The sequence below is a fragment of the Panthera pardus genome, unplaced genomic scaffold, assembly GCF_024362965.1.
Source record: "Panthera pardus isolate Hobbes unplaced genomic scaffold, ASM2436296v1 HiC_scaffold_27, whole genome shotgun sequence".
Classification (NCBI taxonomy): domain Eukaryota; kingdom Metazoa; phylum Chordata; class Mammalia; order Carnivora; family Felidae; genus Panthera; species Panthera pardus.
Window position 1 is genome coordinate 114,434,366 of NW_026526843.1, and position 24,949 is coordinate 114,459,314.

At 48.1% G+C, this 24,949-nt stretch overlaps 1 protein-coding gene across 2 annotated transcripts; it reads left to right on the plus strand.

Annotated features, from left to right (window-relative positions):
* The first annotated feature begins 4,556 nt into the window (after positions 1-4,556).
* GEMIN8 (gem nuclear organelle associated protein 8) lies at positions 4,557-23,756 on the plus strand. Of its 2 annotated transcripts, XM_019417929.2 has the most exons (5): positions 4,557-4,690; positions 8,607-8,689; positions 12,490-12,534; positions 13,103-13,541; positions 23,232-23,756. In XM_019417929.2, the coding sequence occupies exons 3-5, from the start codon at positions 12,523-12,525 to the stop codon at positions 23,486-23,488; spliced, it is 708 nt and encodes a 235-aa protein (XP_019273474.2). In that variant the 5' UTR covers positions 4,557-4,690; positions 8,607-8,689; positions 12,490-12,522; the 3' UTR covers positions 23,489-23,756. The 2 variants fall into 2 exon arrangements, with proteins under 2 accessions (XP_019273474.2, XP_019273476.2); XM_019417931.2 differs by lacking the exon at positions 8,607-8,689 and having other exon boundaries at positions 4,578-4,690.
* Positions 23,757-24,949: the final 1,193 nt, after the last annotated feature.

The window sequence follows — 24,949 nt, forward strand, 5'->3', positions numbered from 1 at the left end:
ATCTGAAGGGTCACATGACTGAGGTTTTAGTAATAAATGGCCTTTTCCTAACAGCAGCTAGCCCCTCGAAGGTTCTGGAAACCTTGCTCCCAAGTTCCTTAGAGACTTAGACCCTCCAGAACCCCCTCCCAACTTAAAAGTATGTAATCAGTCGCTCTTCACAACCCCAGTGCAGCTCTTTCTGCCCACGGGTCCTGTCCCCATGCTTTAATAAAACCACCTTTTTTGCACTGAAGACGTCTCAGGACTTCTTTCTTGACATTCGCTCCTGGACCCCAACAGTTCACATCAAAATTGACCTTGCTTGGGGCGCCTGGGTGGCTCAGTCGGTTGAGCTTCTGACCCCGGCTCAGGTCATGATCTCCCGGTTTGTGAGTTCCATCCCCTCAGTGAGCTCTGTGCTGACAGCTTAGAGCCTGGAACCTGCTTCGGGTTCTGGGTCTCCCTCTCTCTCTGCCCCTCCCCGCTCGCAGTCTGTCTCTCAATCTCTTTCAAAAAGTAAATAAACATTTAGAAATATGTTCAGGTGACCTTCCTTCATGCAGCTCCCAGGTAGGAACTCAGGACTGTTGTGGCAGGTGCCTCAGCACCGCTCAGGGGACCCAGGCAAGGGGACTGGCTCCTCACCAGCTTCTCCACAACACTCAGGCAGCAGAGGGGTACCAGGGCTCGGGAGATCCAAAAAGCCCCCAGAAAATTAGCCACGGCTTCCCACACCTAGCGCGACCATCCACACCCGTTCATCCCTGGGGGTGGGGGGGGGGGGGGGGACTTCGCCCCACCCCACCACCCCCGGTAGCACAGTCCGGGACTATTCTGTGCTACTCACGGCTTTAAGCAAAGGCCTCTGTAGATTCCCTCGCTGTGGGGGATTTAAAGAAACTCCACATCCACTTCCCCGGCCTCCTGGCAGCCTTCAGTCAATCTCCCCAACGGAGAGGGGAGGGATGGGGTTGCTGCGGGCACCCAATGGGTGGAGGCCAGGGAGGCTGGTCAACGTCGTGGTATGGTACACAGGACACAGGACAGGACACGGGACAGAGCCCCCAGGGAAGGATGATCCAGTCCCAAATGTCAATAGTGCCGAGGGTGAGAAACCCCAATTTAAAGAGCTCCTCGTCTGCAAGGACCCTTAAAGTTTTGCTAAAATCCACTTAAGGATTATTTATAAACTGAGGTTTACACCCAAAGACCATCTCAGGCAAGAGGGTGAAGAATGGTAGGATTTATAAAATTCCCCCAGATGGCGCTCTAACACAAGGGAAAAATCCAACCCGCCGCCTGCATTTCAGAATCCAGTCTCTCTCCCTGGTCAGCCCTCTGGGGTAACACTGCCCATCCTTTTCAAATCGGAGCCTCACTTTTTAGGTACGCGGTGTTTCCCATCACCAATATTTTTATGCAAGTGAATTAAAATGAATGATGACTGGGGCTTCTGGGTGGCTCGGTCGGTTAAGCGTCCCTTTTGATTTCGGCACAGGTGATTTACAGTTCGTGAGATCGAACCCCCCGTGAGGCTCTGCACTGACAGCATAGAGCCTGCTTGGGATTTTCTCTCTCCCTCTCTCTCTGCTCCTCCGCCCCCCTCTGTCTCTCTGCTTCTCTCTTCAAAATAAACTTTAAAAAAAATGAATAATGACTAGGGGCGCCTGGGTGTCTCAGCCAATTAAGTGTCTGACTTGAGCTCGGGTCACGATCTCACGTGAGTGAGTCTGAGCCCTGCATCGGACTTTCTGCTGTCAGTGCAAGGCCTGCTTTGGACCCTCTGTCTCCCTCTCTCTGCCCCTCCTCCACCTCGCACATACTCTCTCTCTCTCTCAAAAATAAATAAACGTTTTTTGTTTTGTTTTGTTTTGTTTTCATGAAGAATGACTAAAACTCAGTCTGGAAGATGAAAACAACAGGGTCGTGTCTTCAGTCAGCTGCGGGGTTTCCATCCCCTGCGGCAACACGGGGGCAGGAGAATCTTCTAGCATCTTGTTGCCTCCTTTCGCGAACTTTTAGCTGGACACCTGGCCAGCAGACAATTCCAAGACGCCTTTGCCCTCAGGATGGCTGGATGATGAATTTCTGGCCACCAGTGAGATTCGAGCGGAAGTGTTGTGAGTACCCTCCAGGTAGTAGGACACTTAAAGCAAGGGTTCTCATCCAAGGGTGACCTTGCCCTCCAGGGGACATTTGACAACGTCTGGAGACATTCTTGGTTGTCCTACTGGGGGATGCTACTGTCATCTAGTGGGTAAAGGCCAAGGATGCTACTAGAATCCTACAATGCTCAAGAGAGCCTCAAAAAAGAACACAGAGCTGTCCAGCCCCAAATAGGAATTGCGCGCAGGCGGAAAACCCTACCTTAGAGGGAAGGGGGCTGCCCCAGCTTCCCCTCCCCTCCTTCCCACTGGCTGGAAGAGAGGCACAGTGGGAACTTGGCCATGTGGGCCGAGGCAACAAACCAGGGAGTGGGGCGCTCCAAGATGGGTGAAATTGGAGTCCCTGGTCCCATGCGTCTCCCTTACTGCTCCGAACACCTTACACCTAGAGACACAGAAATACATTTTCAAGGGTCTCCTTCTGGGTCTCTGTGGCAGCAGCCAAAGTACTATCCTATTTAGTAGCATAATCTACTCATTATGTATATATACTCACACACCCCCAGCGCTATAGCATATGTGGTCCTACTTCTCCACTACCTGCCGAGACTTGCCCACTGGAGGCCTGCTCTGTTCTGCCCTTCCCAGGGGCCCCCTGAGCTCTTTCTCTCCGGTATCTTACCCCTCTTCTCTCTTTTCTTCCTGTCCCGATGTGGTTTCTTCCCTAAGGCAGAGATTCCAGCAGGCCCAACCGATGTATCAGCCTCAATCCATATCTGACTTTGCCCAGAAGACACCACCCTCCTGCCATCCCCCTTCCCATTCTATCTATACACACCTCATTCCTCCCACATCCATTTTCTGAACAGGGGAGGAAGAATCCCATCTAAAATAACCCCCCTCAATATATACACCCTTTCTGGCCCTTATCCTGCTTTATGCTTGTCACTGAACTGAGATACACAATGACATTATTTATCTGTTTATTGTCTATACCCCACTCAATAGTGTTACTTTTATGAGGTCAAAACCTGTCTTGTTCACCACTGTATATCTGGTAAATAGAATACCGTTGTTCAATAGAAATCTATAAACATATGACGCATAGGACACAGATCACTTCAAATGTTCTAGCAGTGGGGCGCCCGGGTGACCCCCTCGGTTAATCCTCAGACTCTTGATTTTCTCTCAGGTCCAGATCGCACCGTTTTGAGCTTGAGCCCCGCGTCTAGCTCCTGCTTGGCATTCTCTGTCTCCCTCTCTCTCTCTGCCCTTACCCTGCTCGCGTTCTCTCTCTCTCAAAAATAAATAAAAAATTTTAAACGTTCTAGCAGTCACATTAACAAAGTAAAAAAACAAAGGTGCAATTAATTTTAACCTCCTTTTATCTCAACAGTCCTTCCCTAACATGTTATTATTAGTAAAATGAGATATTCTACATTCTTTGTCTCATGATAAATCTTCAAAATCCACTGTGATCTACCCTTACGGCATACCTCAGTTCAGACTACCACATTGCAAGCTCTCAACAGCCACGTGTGTCTAGTGACTTCGATGGACCGCGCAGATGTAGAATAATACCTCACACATAGTAGGCATCCACTACCTATTTGTTAATCTTCCATACTGTGCGATTCTTCTGTGGTACAGGAATAACGTGGTAATAACATCCTCGCCATGGGTAGAGTCTCACTGACTGAGGTATCTCCTCTTATTAAGGTATTTATAGTTGTTTGGTTTTCACTTTTAAAAATAATTCTGCAATGAACATCTGGCTTAACGTCCGTTTTTCCTGGGAATAAATTCCCAGAAGTGAAAATTCCGGGACGAATTATTCCCCTTTTAGGGTTCTTGCCGTGGTTTTCCAAATTACCCCAGTGGGTTTTGCTCGGTTATTCATGAGTCCCCCTGGGATGCTAACAGGACAGGTGTCGCTGACAATGACTGTGATACAAATCAGGTTAATGTGTACTAATTCTGGTCTGCTATATAGCACCAGGCACTGGGCACGAGGGATTATTCGCATCTTATGGGCAAGAACCCGAGGCTCGGAAGGTTGATAAGCTAAATGCTAGAATCGCAGTCGGACTAGATTTCGGTGGCTATTTCCAAAAGCTGGGCGCGTCCTCCTGGGCCACGACCTCCAGCCGTTCTAGTTTTTCAAAAAAGAGGAAAGGCTATCTACGGACAGGAGTGGGGAGACGACGGAGCTGAGAGAAGGGCGAAAAGCCGAAAGTCAAGGAAGTGGCGCGGGGACAAAGGGGGTGCAGAAACGACCCTCCCCTTCCGGCCCCGCCACACCGGTCGGCGCAGGTACAGCCGTCCCGCCCCCTGCCCGTCGCCAGCCATCCCGACGCTCCGCCCCGGGAGGCGGAGCCTCATCTCGCGACAGTTCCCCACGTGGCGTAGAACGCAGCGCGGACGTGGCGGCGGCGGCGGCGGGCCCGGGACTTCCGGTGGCGCGCCTCACGTGATCCGCGCCGGAAGTGCATTTCTGGTCTCCCGGGCAACAGCCCCTCCCGCCCGCACCCCTTCGGTCTCCTCACAGGAAATAGGTCCATGTTCGCCCACCGCCCGAGATCAGCAAGCTGCGAGCCCACGAGGTGACTCCGGGGACTACTGGGTTTCCTTTGGGGAGTGAGGGAGGAGCCTGGAGGCCCCGGAGCCTGGCTTCTTCTGATGCCGGGAGAGCCGAGGGCTTGGCTGTCCCGTTGTCGTAATTAGCATCGACCCGCGGGGCCCGTGAGATTCCTAAATCATTGCCGGTTCAGTGGTGACAGAGAACCGGTTCCAGAGACTCCGCTCTGCCGCGCTTCGGAATCGGCGGAAGACTTTTAAGAATTCGGATGCCCGGGCCCCCATCCCAGACCATTCGAATTCGAGTGTCTAGAAGTGGGGCCCGGGCATCGGTGTTTCTAGTGAAGCTCGCCCACGTGATTCCGGGGTGCCGAGTAAAAGTCTGGAAAGTGAATTCGGACTTGGGCCGTGCAGCCCAGGGCAGCCTCATCCTTGGAGGGATGTCCGGAATATTGGCCCGTCCGCTCAAAACTTGGCGTTTTCTTTCTTTTACCTCACACTTTGACCTCTGTGGGAAGTCCTAAAGTTTGGTGGAAGTTACCTGGAGAACATTTGGCACCGGTAGTCTTTAAAGGGCCTTATCGGTGAAAGGGGAGAATGTCTTTGCCCACTTTTCTTCCTCAGTAGCTGAGTGGAGCTGAACCAGGGACCAACGAAGTAGCTTTTACCTCTGAAATCATGGGAGTCCCTTAGTACAGATCACATGGTTCTGAACAGATAATTTTATCGTTTTCAGGAATGATTTTTAAAGTCGTTTCATAGGCTAGGTTCTGTATTCAGCTGTTTTGCACCTGAAGTCAGAACAACATTACTCGAAAGTCTAGACTAAAGATTAATAACACTTCTGGGCTTATTCACTCACGGTTACCGTGATTTGTGCGGTGGAGATAACCTTTACCAATACGACGTCTATAATACAGTTTATAACAGCCCCCCGGGGATGGCAATGCAAACAGATACCGTATATTTTTAAAGATCGTTGGTTAGTAACTTGGGATGGGTATAATCAAAGGCAGGTTCACAGTACGGAGTTCAGATCTCTGTTTGTTGCTGCCCTGGGAAAGTACACAAATGAAAGCTCCAGAGAGAAATTTTCATTCTAAAACTGACAGACGGTGAAGGATTACTTTGTTTTTTAGGATCCAGCATTTAAGGGTGGGGTGAGATGAGCAGGATGGGGGCGGGGGGCAGAGTGGAATTGAACAATTACAGCCAGAGTGGAGGCTGGAGGGATTACAAACTCAGTGCAAAACTCTTGGAGCTCCTTCCCTCCGATAGGAAATCCAGCCATAGAACAGTTGGACAAGTGAGAAAACAGCATAACCGCCGTTGATCAAAGATCAGATGCAAATATTTTTGAAAACCTACTAACGTGGGGCGCCTGGGTGGCTCAGTCAGTTAAGTGTCCAGCTCTGGATTTCGGCTCAGGTCATGATCTCACGTGATTCGTGAGCTGGCGCTCCGTGTCCAGCTCTGCGCTGACAGTACAGATACTGCTTGGGATCCTCTCTCTCTCTCTCTCTCTTTCTCTCTCTCTCTGCCCCTCCCCCTCTCATATGCCTGCCGCACACACGGGCATGTGCTCTCTCTCTCAAAAAAAAACCCAAAAGCATATTAAACATATTAATGTATTTAAACGTCTGCTTCCTGAAAAGATTTGGAACTTTACAATTATTTGAGTGACTAACTACTCAGTTTCTTTAGGGAGGGAGGAGGAGGAGGAGAGGCTATTATCAGGAAACAACAATCGCACTAGCATCCAAAGGCAGGGAAATACAGCTCTGGTTTTTATGCCAGAAGGAAAATAGGACATTTAAAAGAAAGAGCTTGCAGAATCCATGCCTACAAGTAATTGTTTAAATAAGTGGGGCATAGTCAGTGGCATATAAATTCAGAAAAGACAGCGATTAAATGGAATTACTGTGTATGTGTTTATACAAGTCAAACTTGAAATAAAGCTCCTGAAATCTCCTGGTGGTCTTAACCACTTTAAACTAGTCATGGCTTTTGCTGATATGCTCTGAACTGTGAGGGATACACTTGCAGTGTGGGGAACTTACTGTTTCCCCGTTTGAGCTGTATTACTCTTCTGTCCTTCTTAGTTACCCCAGTTTTCAACACTCCTATTGGCTGTTGTGTTCATGAGTAAGAGTAACTTTGAGTGGCCTCATAGTTCACTTAAGATTCTGCTGTTAGCCACATGGGGATTTGGGGAACTTGCAAATAAATCCACTCACAAATCCATCACCCCGCTGACAAGTTAAACAGTGCCATTTGTGGGTGGAATGTTATTTGTTTTCGTTTTTGTTGTTTAAAGAACGCCTAACTGCATCCTTTCAGTCTCTGTCCATCCCCGTGCTGCACCTTCCTTTGTGACATTACTTCTAACTGCATCACCCAGAAGAGAGGAAATTGGGGTTTGGGGTTGAAGGGTTGAGAAGGAAGTAAAACTTTTTTTGGCTCCCTCACCCATCAGTTTTAACGATAGTCGTTATAGACAGATGCGGGCTTTCTGAACTCAGTAGCAAGTGCCCTTGTAGGAGGCCTTTGTGCCGCCAAGACGAGCTTGGACTCCTGAGGGTGGGAGAAGGCCATTCAGTCTTGAGCCATCTTTTTGTTTGTTTAATGTTTGTTTATTTTTGAGAGAGAGTGTGTGAGCAGGGGAGGGGCAGAGAGAGAGAAGGAGACACAGAATCCGAAGCAGGCTCCAGGCTCCGAGCTGCCAGCGCGGAGCCTGACGCGGGGCTCGAACGCACGAACCGTGAGATGGTGACCTGAGCCAAAATTCGACTGAGCCACTCAGGCATCCCTTCAGCCATCTTTGATGTCCACAATACCCGCAGGGACCACGCGAAGCCACAGGAGGGAGCCCACGAGGGCATCAAGGGATTGACATTGCCCTCAGGCAGCTGGGGGTGGGGGGCAGGAAGCAGTGCTGTCAGAAACCCTCCTTTTGTTATCTTAGCTGAGGAAGTTCCTACTAGTACAAGCATTATTGGAAGATACCTTCTCTGAGAGGGTTATTACTGCATATCCAGAAATTCCTTAGAATCACACGACCCAATTTATGTCACTTACATTTCTCATTGTGCCTTCGTTTATTCTGCGCGGTCTCCAGCGGACCCCCTTCTACCCTGAAACGTATACCGGAGGCCTCAATTCGATCCGCCAGAGTATCTGGTTGGTTCAGAGAGCCACATCGCTGGGAGCCTTATCAGAAAGGTTTGACTCCAGGGCCTTTAGCCAGCATAACTTAATGATTGGCTCGCTGGGTTTCGAAGCAAACAAATCAAAGCAGGTGAGTTTTCAGGTGTTTAATTTTCGGAATTCTTTTGGAAAAGGAGGCTAGAGAGGAAAATCCAGTTGCAGAGTGTACATTATCGTTTGGGGGGAATTTGTGTTTTTATTTTATTGGTTGGGATGACACCTCCCATATCCTATATTTATAGGAACATAAATGTGCTGTTAAAAGAACACGTGTGACATTACTACCTTTTGACAAAGCCGCATTACGTGTTTGTGGAGGTTCTTAATAACTTCACGGAAATCGTTGGATTTTTCTCATTGAAAACAACAAAGCTCTTGTCTGTTACCCTCCTGTATATTGACGCATTTGAAAATACAGCTCCTAAATCCATACATACGTACATCTCCAGGATAAGCATATTCATTGAAGAACGAGTGCATTTTCTAAGAAAAGCTGTATGGGAAAATCTACGGTTTGAGACCCAGGGCACGGCAGCGTTTCGTGAATGACCTCAGCGCTGTTTTTTCCCTTCCTCCTCTGGTGGCTGAGGACAGACCATGAATTCGGTCTCTGTACTCGCCTGGGCTCAGCTGGGTGGTGACTATGATGCCATTGTGCTCGCTGGGGAGGGCTGCGGGGTCGGTGGTACCGTGGAACCCGGCCTGCCCTGACATCGCCATTCTCTTTTCTTTCAGCTCCACCATCCCCTTAGGAGAAAAGCTGCTGTTCAGTCCAGGAAGACGTGTGCCATAAGAGAGTAGGAGACACTCCCAAAGAGGTGGGGAACGAAAGATAAAGGCAACTGAAAGGCATCTAAATCTGTGGCCAGAAGCTTGCTTTTCTTTGGACAGGTGTTGCTGTCATGTCCAGAAATTCGTTTCAGGTTGGCTTTCCAGAAACCCAGGCATTTTGTTAGGTCCTTGAGTTCTCTGTGTGCAAAGGGTAGCCAGTTTGAAAGAGTTCACAGGACCCGTTTGTAGAGAAGGTTCTCACCTTCCCTTCGGAACCAACTGATACACTTTGCAGGGAAGGCTGTGTATTCTTTCTTCCAAGGAAGAGACTCCGGGAACCTCCGGCTTCCCTTCCTTGGCTTGCTGTCTGGCCCGTGGCCGTTGCCAGGGTCTCCACCAGAAAACACGGCACTCCATGTGCATTCTAAGCCCTGTTGATCGCAGGAGTTTGTTCTTTTAATTAAGTCTTTAAATGTCTATATCGATCTTTAAGAAACGGTCCAGGTTCCTTATTTCGTCGTGGAGACGAGTCTTTTGTTCCAGATAGTAGGAGCTGGTCACCAGGACTGCTGGTGGTCATCGTCACATGTGTCTGGCTTACTAGTCTTCCTCCAAGCCTCCTCATTTACTAGGTGAGTGAGAATCCCAGAGTCCCTCCAGGGGTCGCTAAGCCAAGAACGAGCAGCAGTGAGGGCACTCCACGTGCAAGAGCGGAGTCGATGTGGCTATATGACATTCACAAACCACAGGGCCAGCGAGGGGTGGCCCACAGCCTGCTCTTTGTACTGCCCGGGAGCTAAGAATGGGGTTTGCATTTTCAAAGGGTTGGGTTTGGGTTTTTTTTTTATTTATAAGTTTTAAAAAGAATATGAAGAATGTGTGACAGAGACTGTATGTGGCCTACAACCCCAAAATATTTGCTATTTGACCCTTCACAGAAAAAAGTTGCAGGCGTAAAATACCAAGTGTCATGTTGGCAAGAGCAAGCCAATAATTCTAAAGCTCCTTGCAAGCTGCTCTTCCTTTGGCCATGTTTTCCTGTACTTTCTTTTATTTGATTTCTGGGAGTTTCCTTAATTTGTCAGACAGTCTCAGGAACTGTTTTTAACTGAATATCTGAAGGATTTTAGGAATCTGAAAATACTGAAAAGGTAAAAGAATCTATGAAACATAGGTTTTGGAATTTGAGGAGGGAGAGTGATAAGCTAAGGGTGAACGAGCGTACGCGCCCTCCAGCTCCAGGACTCAACTTGCCAGAGGACGGCAGCAGGTTTGACTGTAAGTGTCCCAGCGGCCAAAACGTTGCAGAAAGCACGGTCAGAATAAAAGTGGTGACAGAGTTGCCTCTCATAAAGCCATCTTGGACATTTTCAGAATACTGGCACTATTACTTTAAAACAAATTTTTTTTGAATGTTTATTTATTATTCTTGGGAAAGAGACAGAACGCAAGCTGGAGAGGGGCAGAGAGAGAGGGAGACACAGAATCCGAGGCAGGCTCCAAGCTCCGAGCTGTCAGCATAGAGCCTGATGCGGGGCTCAAACTCATGACTGTGAGATCGTGACCTGAGCCGAAGTCAGATGCTTAACCGACTGAGCCATCCAGGTGCCCCTGGTCCTATTTTAGAGCCAGGCTGGATTTTCCCACGTACAAATCAAAACGGGATTTCCTGAGGTCTGCTGTAGTGTTCAATCACAATAACCTTTCTTGCATATTTGAGGCTGTCACACTTCCCAGTTTGGGATAATTAATACTTCCGCTGATCTGGTTCTAAGTACATTTTTTGAGGCACAGAGGTCGGGATTCAAAACTCTTCATTTCCAGAAGACACGCAGATGCCTCCTAGATTTTTCAAATTTAATTCCTATGCTACTTGTTAATCTCTAAAACAAATTTGCTGAAGACACACGTGGAGTTCACTGCAATGGCATTACGTGCTGCGGGCTCTCAGGAAAGTGTTCAGATTTCAGTGAGCTAAATATGAAACCCAGCTGGAAGGAATTAGCCACTCACAGGCTGCACCTTACAGCTTGGCGCTCCAGCGATTTCCACTGTGATTTCATTTGTGTCAGTGCCACTTCTCTGCGTGGTTAACCCCTTCGTTGTATCGGCTTTTACATTTCTTCAGTAGCTTGTAAAGCACGCGGGAGTTAGCCAGCTTTTCAGATAAGTGCTCATGTTTTAAACCTTCAGTTATTTATTTATGTCTTAAACCTTTACGGTTTTAAAGTAACGTGGACTTAATGTACACTTATATTTTCACTGCATTGGTTAGCTTTCTCCCAGTTTACACGCACTGCATGTGTGTGTATTCCTGAATTCAGAACAGGGAACAGGAAGTGCAGGCTATGTTCCTGATAAATTTACAGAAGATCGTGTCAACCCTCTTAGAAATCGCCTGTTTGAAAGCTTAGTGTATTTAAAAAAGTGAATGGTTCTCTTCAGGCCAGATCTTAAAAGATAGGGTCAATGTAATATCTCGATTCTCCACATTAACCATAGCAAAACATTTGATAGAGATTACAACAGAAGTCAAGTTTATTGCTTAAGGCTTAGAGATTTTTAAATTCCACCCTCTAATTAAGTGAAGGAGGAAAAACAGGCCTCCTTCAGTATCTGATGTCCCAGAGTTTCGAAACCCAAGTGCTGTTTGCCCAGCATTGCGTTGTTAGTGATTTCCTCTCACAGATGCTTAAATTCTCATGCGTTTTAGGATATTATTTCTGTTTTTTGTTTTTTTTAATTTTTGACATTTATTCCTTTTTTGAGAAACAGTGTGAGCGGGGGAAGGACAGAGAGAGAGAGACACAGAATCCGAAGCAGGCTCCAGGCTCTGAGATGTCAGCACAGAGCCTGACGCCGGGGCTTGGACTCACGAACTGTGGGATCGTGACCTGAGCCGAAGTCGGACACCTAACCGACTGAGCTACCCGGGCGCCGCCCCCTCTTTTTTTATTTAAATACATTCTCATGCATGCTGGCATTTTAGTAGCTCTGAACTCTTGAACAGGAATGGAAAAAAATAACTGTTTTAAATCGGTTCTAAAAGGTACAGCTGCAGATTAAACTTTACCTTTAGGTATCCTCTGCCACATCAGTAAATCAGAAGCAGTTGGGAAGGGGCAAAAGCAGTAAATCCTGGCAGAACAAGGCTGTTGAGCAAAGGCATTCTGTGCAGTCACTTGCCGGAGGGTCTCATGGAACAGTTGCTGCTACAAAGACAGGCACAGTGGCCAGGCAGGGACAGTGTGGTGTCACACCACACTGAGAGATGCTTGTCACAATCGAAACCAAATCAAGGCTCATCTGGGGGCTTAAAGCCCAGGGCCCAACCCACACTGGAGAGAGATCTCATTTGGAGAGGCTTCTCCAAGTCCCAGGTCAGAGGCAAGAGCCAACGGTGGTTTCCAGGGAGTTGGCGAGAGGTATTCTGTCCAAACTGTGGGATCATCTAGGGTTAATTTAAACAGGCATCGGCATGAGTTAAGGATTAGGAAATGAAGTCAGTAATAGTTACGTGTTGTTAATTCATGTTCTATATTGATGTTTTTTGTATATGCACTGGCTGTGAACTATATGGTTCTCTCCAGTCTTTCAGCGGGTAAACAAACGTTTGAAAAATGCAGTGTCCTTTGAGCTACTTAATCGGACCTAAGGGGAGCCCTCCTTTTCAGCCCACAAGGCCATAACCCACGTGCCGGGGCCCCATAGTGTGTGTTGCGGTAAGATGAGGCACAGTACTGAGAGGAGGCAGCCTCTGAGGGGCTGCTTTACAAACCATGAAATAGCCACGAATATCTCCCACGTGTACCGACCACACGTTTGAACTGTGTTTGTTCTTTCCTAGATTCAGTGCCCATTTGGTCTTCCACCATCACAGATGGCAGCAATGGTAAGGTTTTGTTTTGTTTAACTCATGAAGAAAAGGGTACAATTTAGTCTTTAGAGTCTTGGTGTTCTCAGTCTATGAGGGAGAAGACCAAAGAAACAAATACAGCGGAAAACTCGAAGGCACCATTGGGTAGGCTGCTAGACCTCTTTTGTCCGGGCACCGAGGAGTGAGCCAGGCCGGCAGGTGTTTAGGGAGCAGAGAGGGCAGGACCGGAGAAGGTCCTGCTCGTTAGTGCGTGCGGTTGGTGGAACCCGTCGCTTAGTTACAGCGGGTAGAGAGGCCCAAGATGGTCGACGTCCTCATCTCTCCCTGCGTCTTATCTAATGATGATAATTAGTAGCCTCTGTCCCCACTTTATCACGGCCGTAACCTTAAACTCATTGTCCCGTGCGCACGTGAGAGCACGTGTGCATACACTTGGTGTCTCCTGTGGGCGTGGGCCGTCCTGCGTCCTCTGGTGCAGGAGTAGCACCAGAGTAGATGCAGGGTAGGTATTTAGTAGACACCCGGTGGATACTTGTGGTTTAGTCAAACACTCGACGGTTCTCCACCTCCCTTTATTTCGCAGGCGGCAGCCTGGAAAACTACGGAGCCTTGGTCTTCTCATCCCGTATACGCAAGATACTGGCGACACTACCATCAGGCGATGGCCTGGATGCGAAGCCACCATAATGCCTACAGGAAGGCCGTGGAGTCTTACCTCACCAGCCCGTGGTTCTTCCCTCCTGCGGCTCTCCCCAGAAGCTCTTACGCTGACAAGGCCGGGTCTCCTTGGTCCTCTCGTGACCGCCCCCCGGCCCCTCCGGACTCGCGCCGCGGCCACTCACATACTAGAAGGTCCGGGCAGCGTCCGCGGGCCTGCGCGACAGAAGAGCGGGCTCGGCCCGCAGAGGAGGAGGCGGACAGCGAGTCGGACGGGGGCGTGGAGTGCGACCTGAGCAACATGGAGATCACCGAGGAGCTGCGCCAGTACTTCGCAGAGACCGAGCGGCACCGGGAGGAGCGACGTAAGTGTGCGCCTGGCCCCGCGTGCTTCCTTCCGCGCCCTGCCTTTTGCGTGGTCTGCCCTGGGTGTTATTTTTAAGTTCATGCTATTCCGCATCCAGTCCCGCCTCAGCTCTGTCACTCCGAGGAGGCGTTTTAATACAGGACTTTTTAGGGGCACCCGGTGGCTCAGTAGGTTAAGTGTCCGACTCTTGATTTCAGCCCAGGTCATGATCGCACAGTTTGTGAGATCAAGCCCTTCATCAGGCTCCGAGCTGAGCATGGAGACTGCTTAAGATTCTCCCACTCTCTCTCTCTCTCGCTCGCTCGCTCGCTCGCTGTCTCTCTCTCTCAAATAAAAAATAAAAAGTATACCCAAACAAGTATTTTTAAAACACTACTTTCTATTTTACATTAAATACATTTCTTTCCTTCATCTTCAGAAATAAATTTTACCTTTTAGACAAAATACATACGAAATAACCATTACTCTAATTTGAAAGTATACAACGATGAAGGAGAGGAGGTGTTCAAGCATGTCCACATTTGGTTGGAATGCTCTTTTTTACAGCTCTTTGAAAAGAAAATATGATGGATATGGGATTTCTTTCTTTGTCTTTACCAGAGAGTAGAGTAAGGTGTTTTTCTCACCAAAGGTTGACACTTTTATGATAGAAGTTCTAATTAAGGACGGCTGCAAACCCCAGTCATCTAAAAGGCCGTTTAGAATTATCTGCTGATCTAAAGTAAACTCAGTACATAGTTATTCAATAGAAAATAGTTGTGAGTGTAATGAAGATACAGTAACAAAGTGTGTCTTTCCAGCATAAACAGCTCAGGCACAGATATGGCCATGAACCGCCCCCGTCCCTCTCACCTTGGTCAGGTAGGGGTCTAGGTAAGTTAAACAAAATGTCACGGGAGTTACCTGCTAAGTCGTGCCTGGTGCTTAATATTGTTTTGAATGAATGAATGAGGTGTTTTAGTATTAATTATGAGCCTTAAATCAGAGGTTTTCAAATATCCCACAGAATGCTAAACTTGCTCTGCTTGTGTGGGACATTCTACAAAATGAGTGAGGCTTTGAATCGTTTATAAACTTGATGAACTTCATATCTTGTTTTATATTATTCCTAAATCTGCGGAGTTTACTTCAAACCTCCAGATTATACTATCATCATCACTATTATGGGTTGACTTGTGTTCCCTAAAAAAAAAAAAAAAAGATTGGTTGGAGTCCTAACCCCCCCCGATGCCACCCCACCTCAGGATGTGACCTTCTTTGGACATAGGGTCTTTACAGAGGTGATCGAGTGAAAATGAGGTCTTTAGGGTGGCCCTGATCCACTTATGACTGGGTCCTTATTAAAAGGGAGGCATTCGGACACAGAGATACACATGCACCCCAAGAGAAGGCCATGTGAAGACAGGAGCTCTGCCACTGGAAGCTAGGAGAAAGGCCTAGAATGGATCTTCCCTAGCGCCTTCAGAGGGGTCACAGCCCTGCCCACACCTTAATCTCAGATTTCTAGCGTCCAGATCTGTGAGACGAGAAATTTCTGTCGTTCCAAGCCACCTGTTTGCAGTGCTTTGTTAGTTACAGCAGCCCTAGGGAACTAATACAGCCCCCCTGCCTCTGTGAGAATTTTCTTCTGCAAGGGGACATGAAGTGAAGGGCACAGGTCTCACCATCTCTATGAAGAAACTGGTATATATCTGTTTTACTGTGATCTAGATAGCAGACCGATAAAAAAGGGAATGTTATGAAAACCCGTACAACCTTCATCTTTAACCTGACATTGTACAGGGCAAGCGGTGGCGGAACCGCTCAAATTATGGGGCCCTGCCCACCTCCGCCACTTGTCCGTCGGAGGGCTTGCCTTGCGGGTCACCTGCCCTAACCAGTCTGTCCCTCAGTCCCCTCACCCGGGAAGTGGAGATCCTCATTAATGGAGTGGTAGTTATGAAGGTTAAATGAGATTTAAAAAAATACTAAAAATAATTAAAAAATAATGGGACAATAAAAGAAAAGTTCTAGAGCTGTGCTTGGTACGAAGTCAGTGCCCGGGAAATGTTAGTCGTTATGGTTAGTTGCTAATAACTCATCCTTGAATGTGGATCTTTAACCATATACTGATTTTACTGTGATGCTCTCTGTGTTGATTAGTGCTTGATTGAGATTCTGCACATTTTTTTTAAAAAAATTTTTTAACGTTTTTTATTTTATTTCTGAGAGAGACAGAGACAGAGTGTGAGCTGGGCAGGGGCAGAGAGAGAGGGAGACACAGAATCCAAAGCAGGTTCCAGGCTCTGAGCTGTCAGCACAGAGCCCGATGCAGGGCTCGGACCCACGAACCATGAGATCGTGACCTGAGCTGAAGTTGGCCGCTTGACTGACTGAGCCACCCAGGTGCCCCAAGATTCTGCATATTTTTAATAAAAGATGTTTTATGGCTTCAAAAGTCATATTTCTACCCTGCACTTTTCAAGATTCTTAAATTGGTTTAGAATATTTAAAAAGCAAAAGAATTCAAGTCTTGATGTCCAGTCTAGTCGTTCATACCGTTTTCATCAAAGTAGGCATTAATACAACTTTTAGTGCATTTCAAGGACATTCTTGCTTGGACATTCAAGGACATTGATGTAACTTACTATAGTAAAATACGTGGAGAAAGGAATGCACTTCCGTATTACTAATAACAACGCTGAACACACGGAGCTGCTGCTTTGTGCTTTTTACATGTGTAGCTGTAGCATGATTGAAAACTACTTGCCATAGCGTCTCTGCCATGCTCTTATGCCCTCCGGGGTGCCCTGAAGATATTAGCAGGTCTTCGGAAGACCTGGAGATTGTCTGGCATGGGCGGGAACACGCTGCAGTGTCAGAGTCTAATCTGACTGCTAAAGATTTACAAGCTGCCGGGGCCCGACCCTGCACCAGCGCAAGTATCGGGCATGATTCTTTGCGCCAGCGCTTCTGGTGGCGTGGAGGATGAACACGTGTTCCTTCAAGCAGGAACAAAGGATTGAATTCAGATGTAAGTAATGTCAATGCCCACAGTGCTTTCCAACCCATTACCTCCCTCTACTAGAAATGTTCGTGGAAGTTTAGTTACATACACAGTTGGGATGTGTTTTAACAGCGATTAGGGACCTGAGTAGTGTGAATGCTTGGTTACGGTTGTTTTGCTTTGCTCTTTTGAACCACTAGAAGCTACTCGTTCAATAAAGGCTAATTCGGCTTTGAATATGGATCATCTAGAGAGAACAGAATCTTATGAAATAGCACTAGCAGGAAAAAGCATAGGTAAACTTGAAAGATTTTGTTTTTCAGTAGTATTCACTTCCACGAGAACATGTATGTTCTATCATTCATCATCGTCAGCTGAGTCTTATTTAATATTTTCTTAGAATAAAATCCTTCGTGCTGGAGAGCGTGTTCTTGTTTGTGATGACTGCTCTTCCACATAATCTCTAACATTTTAATGGTAACCAAAAAATTAGGATAAATAAAGAACTGTGCAGTGGGAACAGACATACTTTTGATTGTTAGATGTCATTTCCTAACGAGATACTTCCGTTATTCAAAACTTCAATGATAACAATGCTTATGGGAAAGTAGACAGTTGTGGAGTTTGGAAGGTCAGCTGTGTTTCCAATTATTTCTTAGGAAAAAAATGCTTATTGTTAGGTTAAGAAAAGTATCCCGTTGAAGTCATAAATAACTACCAATTGAGACTGCAAGGTTATAGTCCTAATACTTAGAAGGAGAATGCGGGAATGTTATTCCCAGTGGGGGGAGACGGCCCTCTGACACAAACACGGCCCCTGTTGTCTCGGGCTTGAGCCTACCAGCTCTTATCCCCTGTGTTTTCTGGGTAGCTGCTGGGTCAAAACCGAGACACGTTCAGAAGGAGCTTACACTCAGTTGAGAAGAGGAGACGAAATCAAACTAAAACTGATTCCTAGAAGAGCTGTCTGTGTGTGGTCCGCAGGCACTTTGGCAGTGATGGGGTGGAGCCAGTGAAGTCAGCTGTCAGAGGAGAAGCTTCGGGGGAAGTGGTGGAAAACAGAGCGTGCTCTAGGCTTTGAGGGATGGGGTCAGCTGGGATGGTGAGAGGAAGAAAGGGGGGTACATCCACTCCCCTCTTAGCACGCCAGGTGCTCTTCTGACCACGGGGCCAGGTGCTTTTAGACACCTGCTGGGAGACATCTGCTCCGTGTTGGGTCCACCGAAGCTGGAAGGTTCACACGCCAGTTTTCGTCCCGAACCTTCAGTCAGCTGGAACCCCATCCCGGTCGCCCTTGGTCCACCCTTCTGTGGAAAACCGGGAGCGTATGGCGAAACGTACAGCCCAGGATTTAGCGAGCTGCTGTGCTTTAGTGGATGAGATTAAAGTGTGGAACCACACCGACTGAGCACCGTACTGCAGAAAAGTAGAAGGGAGGGACGGAAATGCACTTTTATCCTAAAAGTGAAAATGGTAATCATTCACTGACTTCATTTGTCACGGAGAGAGGGATGTGAGGCGAGGGTGCAGACCCATCAGAAACGGCTCCAGGTCTGCTGGCAAGCACCTGTGTTCCGGGCGTGTTGCTGACAAGCCAGAAATGAGTCGTTCATGACATAAATCAAGTCTGTGCTTCCGCGCACTTGTGCTAAAATCATTAATTCTGGCCGCATAGCAGAGAGTACAACCAGAAAGCCTTGCTTATCCCAGAAAACTGAGGAAAAATAACATTCTCCCACACTCATCTTGGTGCTTTGTCCTCCAAAATGTTCTGCCTTTGGGCTAATTATCTGTGGAATACTGAATGGATGTTTTCCTGTGTCCGGTCTTCTAAAATCTAAGTCCCTTCTCATGATTTTGTTTTCCTTTGTAGACTAAGTCCACATTGGCTAACCTCATGCGAATTTACAGATTGAGGGGGACGAATTTACATCATGCGAATTTACAGATTGATATCCTGAACCCAGATGGGATCCAGTAGCGTTTCTCCTTAACAGGATGTTACCGTTTTTCTTGTTTGAACCCTATGTGTGTATTAACCGTGATACTCGTTTACTGGGACTGCTGTAACCAGTTACCATACATTGGGTGGCTTAAAGCAACAGAAATTTATTCTCACAGTTCTGGAAGCTAGAAGTCTGAATCCAAGGCGTTAGCAGAACCACACTCCCTCCAGAAGTTTCTGGGACTTTGCTTCTTCCAGCTCTGGTAGCTCCTGGCATTCACTGGCTTGTGGGAGCATAGTTCAACTGCCTCCATGTTTACATGGTTTCCCCCCATGTCTCTGTGTGTCCTTTTCTGTCTCTCATAAGGACACTTTCCTTGGGTTTAGGGTCCACGCTAATCCAGTACGATCCCATCTTGAGCCTCAATTATATCTGCAAAGACCCTATTTCCGAAGAAGGTCATATTCTCAGGTTCCTTGTAGGTGTGAATTTGGAGGGGATGCTGTTTAACCCACTATAACCCTGTTTTAAAGCTGGAATCTAGACAGATACTCTGATTTCTATCCAAACAAATTCCCATGGCTGAGCAGCCTATAAGGAAAAAGCACTGGGTAACATGCAGTCCCACAGCTGTTTCTAGGAAAAAAACGACTAACTTCTCCACGACAAGGCACCTGTTCAGTTATGTCTGAAGTGTGATGTTCTGCTTCCGTCAGATGATTCTCCATCTGGTTGAGCCCTCACCTTGTTTTGACAGGAAGAAAAACTGCTAGTGACTGAGAATCCTTTCTTTCATAGGGAGGAAGGAAGCAATAAATAAAAACAGAATGAGCGATGCCTTCAGACGCGTATATTCCATTCTAAGGTTTGCTCGGCCCCCGAAGTCCGTGAACACTAAAGTACTTGCAGATGCTAGCTGGGGCTTCCAGTGACTGGCCCCTCTCAGTGCATTTGGTTTTAAGCGGACTGATTTTCACATTGGTAGTCTAGACTTAGGGCTTTTTTTTTTTTTTTTTTTTTTTTTTTGTAATCATTTAACTAAGTAGAGGCACAGTGACTCAGATGTAAAGGAACAAGATCAGACCCCAACTCATTGGTGCCCCTGTCTCCCCCCGCCTCTGCCATGGAGACTCTGAGGAACCTCCGGGAGAGGGGCTCTGTCCAGCTGAGATTTGAGCATCCGTTTCTCTGTCCCTGGGTTGTCGTCATTTTTCTTTAACAGAATCTGGAAGAAATAGCTGTTAACAAAAAATACTGTATGGCCTGTGTCCAGGCTTTCTCTCAGCAGCCATTTCCTGAGCACCTACCTTGTGTCAGGCGTTGTGTCCTCCCGGGGCTAGGAATGGGGATGTGTGCGAAGGCGACAGTGTCCTTTCCCCAGACGCGACTCCCACGGGCAGGTTTTGGCACTAGCCGGTCAGTGGAGGGGACAGGCTTCCCACCCCTTGGGTCTATGTTGTAGGGCAGCTGCCCGCCATGCTGGAAACCGGGAAAGCTCTGAGCCTCTTGTGAGGCAGAGAGGTGACAAGGCCTGAGCCTCAAATTTTCATAAGGAAACCTGAACGGGAAAGAGGTACACGTAGAGAATTGAGAATGGCTGTGCTTTTTATTCTTTTACACTGTATGAGCTTCATTAACTGAAACCCTGTGATGGTAACCCATGAGCACGTGCCAAGTGTGAACTGGGGAAGTTGCACTGGCTATGTTGACTTGGCGGCTGCGGTCAGTTCGGATTAACAGTGTTTCATCTACAGATGTCAACGATAAGAGAAAACATCTCGATGTAGAATTGTTCTGCTGATTTACTATCTGTAAGATAGTTTTGGTCAGAAGAGAAGCACAAAGGACCATAACTGGAACCACGTTCAGTTGTAAGGAAAAGAGAAAGATGCAAAAGTAGGAAGGTGAAATTCACATGTCCTAGCGGCAGAGAGCCACGCTTGCTAAGAGAGCGAGGATCCTGGTGTTAATTAAATGATTAAATGTTGATTAAATGCGGGGGGCGCCTGGGTGGCTCAGTCGGTTGAGCCTCCGACTTCGGCTCAGGTCATGATCTCATGATTTGTGGGTTCGAGCCCCGCATCGGGCTGTCTGCTGACAGCTCAGAGCCTGGAGCCTGCTTTGGATTCTGTGTCTCCTCCTCTCTCTGCCCCTCCCCCACTCGCACGCTGTCTCTTTCTCTCTCTCTCAAAAATAAGTAAACGTTAAAAAAAAAAAACTTATAAATGCGGAGCGCCTGGGTGGCTCGGTTAAGCGTCCAACTTCAGCTCAGGTCATGATCTCACGGTTCGTGAGTTTGAGCCCCACGTTGGGCTCCGTGCTGTCAGTGCAAAGCCCGCTTCAGATCCTCTGTCTCTGCCCCTCCCTCACTTGTGCCCTCTCCCTCTCAAACATAAATAAAAACATTTTTAAAAATTCTAAACGCAAAGACTCTGATTTAGACAGGAAGTTGAACAATCTGTTGTGTCACTAGATCTGTCAGGAAAGCTGATTACAGTCCTGGGACAAATCGGAAAGTAAAAGGACTGTGGCCTGGGAATCTCTGTCCTCTAGATGCACAGGCTCTGGGGCCCCCACAGCACCCCCCTCCCCCCCACGGGATTGTTTGCTCTGGGCCTACAACGAAACAAGCTCAAGGATTGGTAACTCACCCAAGGCTCCCATAGGTAGCAGAGGGAATCTATTGTCCTTGGCTAATGTGGAAATGCCACACATTCAGAAGCGCAGTCCTTGGAGGGCAGGACTAAACACCCGGGAGAGCTGAACACTTACATCCTCGTGTTTCAGACTTGACAGAAAGACCAAAACTGAGAAGCAAATGCTTACTGACCTCCCACTCATGTGCACATTACGCCAATATTTCGGTTTAGTTCTGCACTTCACAGTAAGACAATGGCATCTCTTTTCTGTGGATAAGGTAACAGTTACTTACGTTGCATTTACTTCCTTGAGGGTCATCTGGCATCTGCGTAGATTACCTCCTCGTATAAGAAATAAACCGCACAGGGGCGCCTGGGTGGCTCAGTCGGTTAAGCGTCCGACTTCAGCTCAGGTCATGATCTCACGGTCCGTGAGTTCGAGCCCCGCGTCGGGCTCTGTGCTGACAGCTCGGAGCCTGGAGCCCATTTCAGATTCTGTGTCTACCTCTCTCTCTGCCCCTCCCCTGTTCATGCTCTGTCTCTCTCTGTCTCAAAAATAAATAAACGTTAAAAAAAAAAAAAAGAAAAAAGAAAGAAACCGCAGATGTGCTACGTCAGAAGTGACTGTCTGCATTTTATGGTGTTTCTAAGTTTCCAGAACTCCTTCTCCCCAGCTCCAGGGTGATGTTTATGAAGAACGGGCTTAGGAGTGTGACTGCCTAGCCACAGATATATCTTGCTGCTCACTTTTGGGTTCCCTCCTATATACTAAGGTTTTATTCTGCTACTTTTTTTTTTTTTTTAACAAGGAAAGAATGATTTATATCATTTATCCCCTACAACTATCTTCACTCCTTATTCAGTAGCATTTGTCTTGGTAGCAGTAGTAGCTCCAGATGGGTGCCTTCTACTGTCTGTTTCTCTGTTCTCGACAGTTGTGACAGTTGCTTACAAAAATGTGTCGGTGGGCCAAATGTTACCATATGCATCATTGTTTCATTGATGTGTTTTTATTATTTCTGTTTACATAAGAATAACAGTTCTGATATTAGGACTCATTTTAGTAAAAAGAGAGGGGAGAATATAATTTAATTTCTTACTTTACAAGAATCCAGTTAAGTTAGTAGGACCAGGGGCACCTGGGTGGCACAGTCAGTGAAACATCTGACTCCTGATTTCCGCTCAGGTCACGGTCTCATGGTTCATGAGTTCGAGTCCCGCATCCTGCTCTGCACTGTCCATGCAGAACCTGCTTGGGATTCTCTCTCCCTCTCTCTCTGCCTTCCCCACTCCCAACTCATACTCTCTTGTTGCGAGCACACTCTTGGTCTTAAAAGAAAGGAAGGTAGGAGAGGTGGGAGGGAGAGAGAGAAAGAAAAGAAAGAATCAGTAGGGTTAAAAGCAGATCACTTTATCACTTGAAATTTAGCCTAAGCTAACCTGTGAAGTGGAAAGTCAAATCCCATAGCGAGGCGGTCCCCGCGCTGTTGCACATCTGTGAACACAGCAGGAAGATTAGACGTCAGGTCTCCCTTCCGTTGGCAGAATTGCCCTTGATTGGCCCGGTTGCCTCGAGCAAGCGCCGAGTCATTTGACTTCATTGCCTGGTGTGCCCTGTGCTTCGGACGGGTGTGAAGGATCGCGGACCGTCGCTGCGATTCTGTGGTTACCAGCACTTGCTCTTTTGCAGTTTGCCTAAAATCCGTACTTTTTCCCCCAGCGCCTCCTTTGTGGGTGGAAGTAGTACTTCTTGCAGCCCTGGACTTGCCAGAAAGCACTTCGTTTCCCTGCTGGCCTGGGGGAGTGGGAAACCAGGCGAGCTGCACCAGCCGGTCCTAGCTGGCCGGGATGTGGGCAGGCCGCGAACGTGACAGAGGGAGAGAGAACTGGATCTTCGGGGCTCCGTGCAGAGGTTTGATGGTGTCCGGTGACCTGCTTCCCGGCGGCTTTTTGCCGTTTCCGGCAGCGTCTGCCTCCCCGGCGAGCGACCGGTGCGTTCCCCTAACCACGGGGGTGACGGTGTGCGGGCGTCGCCTCGGCCTATGGACGGCTCGGCGGGCGCAGGCCACGGGGCGTCCCCGAGCTCACCCCGGTCCCCCGTGTCCCTTCCTTCTCAGGGCGGCAGCAGCAGCTGGACGCCCAGCGCCTGGACGACTACGTGAACGCCGACCACGGCCTGTACTACGGCACCCGGCGCTCGGTGGAGCCCCCCTCCGAGAGGCCCGGCGAGCGGCGCCAGGCCGAGATGAAGCGCCTGTACGGGGACAGCGCCGCCAAGATCCAGGCCATGGAGGCCGCCATGCAGCTGAGCTTCGACAAGCACTGTGACAGGAAGCAGCCCAAATACTGGCCGGTCATTCCGCTCAAGTTCTGAGCCCGGGGTGCAGCGTGCCCAGCCATCACCCCCTTCCCCTCCCGCGCATCTTCTCAGGGAAATGTCTCTCAGCCCGAGAATAAGGCATGTTCACCAAAGTCCCAGGGGGCCCACCACAGGGGTAACACGTCGGCCGCTGGAAGTCGGCGAGACGGATACTGTTGCCAACATGAAAGGTTTTCTTTTGGCCTAAAGTGATGATTTCATGTAGATTATACTTGGTTTTGAGGTTAATATTCGGTTCATTAAAGTCCTCTTTTTGCCACTGCCTAGTGTTTTTTGGTTTTTGGTTTTTGGTTTGGCTGGGGTTTTTTTGGGTTTTTTTTTTTTTTTTTTTTTTTTTTGCCTTTTTCTATTTTCTTCTGTCCTTCTCTCAACCCAACTGAACTTCAACACAGATGCCTTAAATGGGTCAGACGTCCTCCCCTGCTGGAGCTCCCGTTAGCCCCCACTGAAAATGATCCAGCGGGACAGATCGCGCTTCTGGCCAACGTGGAGGTCAGCGGGCGTGTTCCGTAAAGGACCAGAGAGTTAACGCTTCCGGCTTTGCAGGCCACTGCTTGGCAACTACTCGGTTGTGCCCTTGCAGCATGAGAGCAGCTATAGACGGTCAGTAAACAAATGGGTGTAGGTGTGTTCCAATAAAACCTTATTTATAAAAACGGGCCTCGGGCCAGATTTGGCCTGTGGCCGGTAGTTTGGCGACCCCTGCTCTAATGGAATGAGAATACCTCTCTGACCTCTGGTTATCTCGTCATCTCTACAGAGCTTGAATGTCACCCAGAATTGACAGCAAAGAACAATAATCCCCAAACCTGCTCACCTCTGCAGATCCTGTGTTGCAGAAGAGATGTCATTGAGCTCTTACTACGTATAGCAAATACTGCTTTGAGAAGAGAATACATTTCTGAGGACGAAAATCTAAAAATTGATGGAACAGTCCGTTTATAAACGCCAGCTGCCTTTTCAATAAGTTATTACAGCGCGTTGCCTGGGTGAGCCCGTGTTGACCTGAGAAGATGAGCACATCCATCAGAGGTTGGGGGAAAAGATTTAGTATCGACAGGTCTGTCCCAAAGAATACTTAGCTCCACGGTTCAGCCCCTGCGCTGAGAGCAGTGCGTTGCTTTCCTCAGCCCCAGCTGCCTATTTTTCCAGGCTCTCTTTGTATTCCTGGAGTTGTGATTTGTGCTTGGGTCCTGCCGACAAAAATCAGAATTCACTTCCCCTGAGGTGGCACATGACTAAAATTTCAAATCCTAAAGAGACAGGAAGTGTGGCTCGGGCACAAATACAAAGCGAGCCTGGAATGGAGCAGCTTAGCTCTCGGGGAGTGAACTGTTCTCTCTGCAAAGGTCTCGATGGCTTCCCCCAGAGGAGCCGCGGGGCGGGGCGGGCCCTGCTGGCTTTGTGACCGCTGCCGCCGGTGCGGGCAAGTCACTTTGTCACACGCGTGAGTAT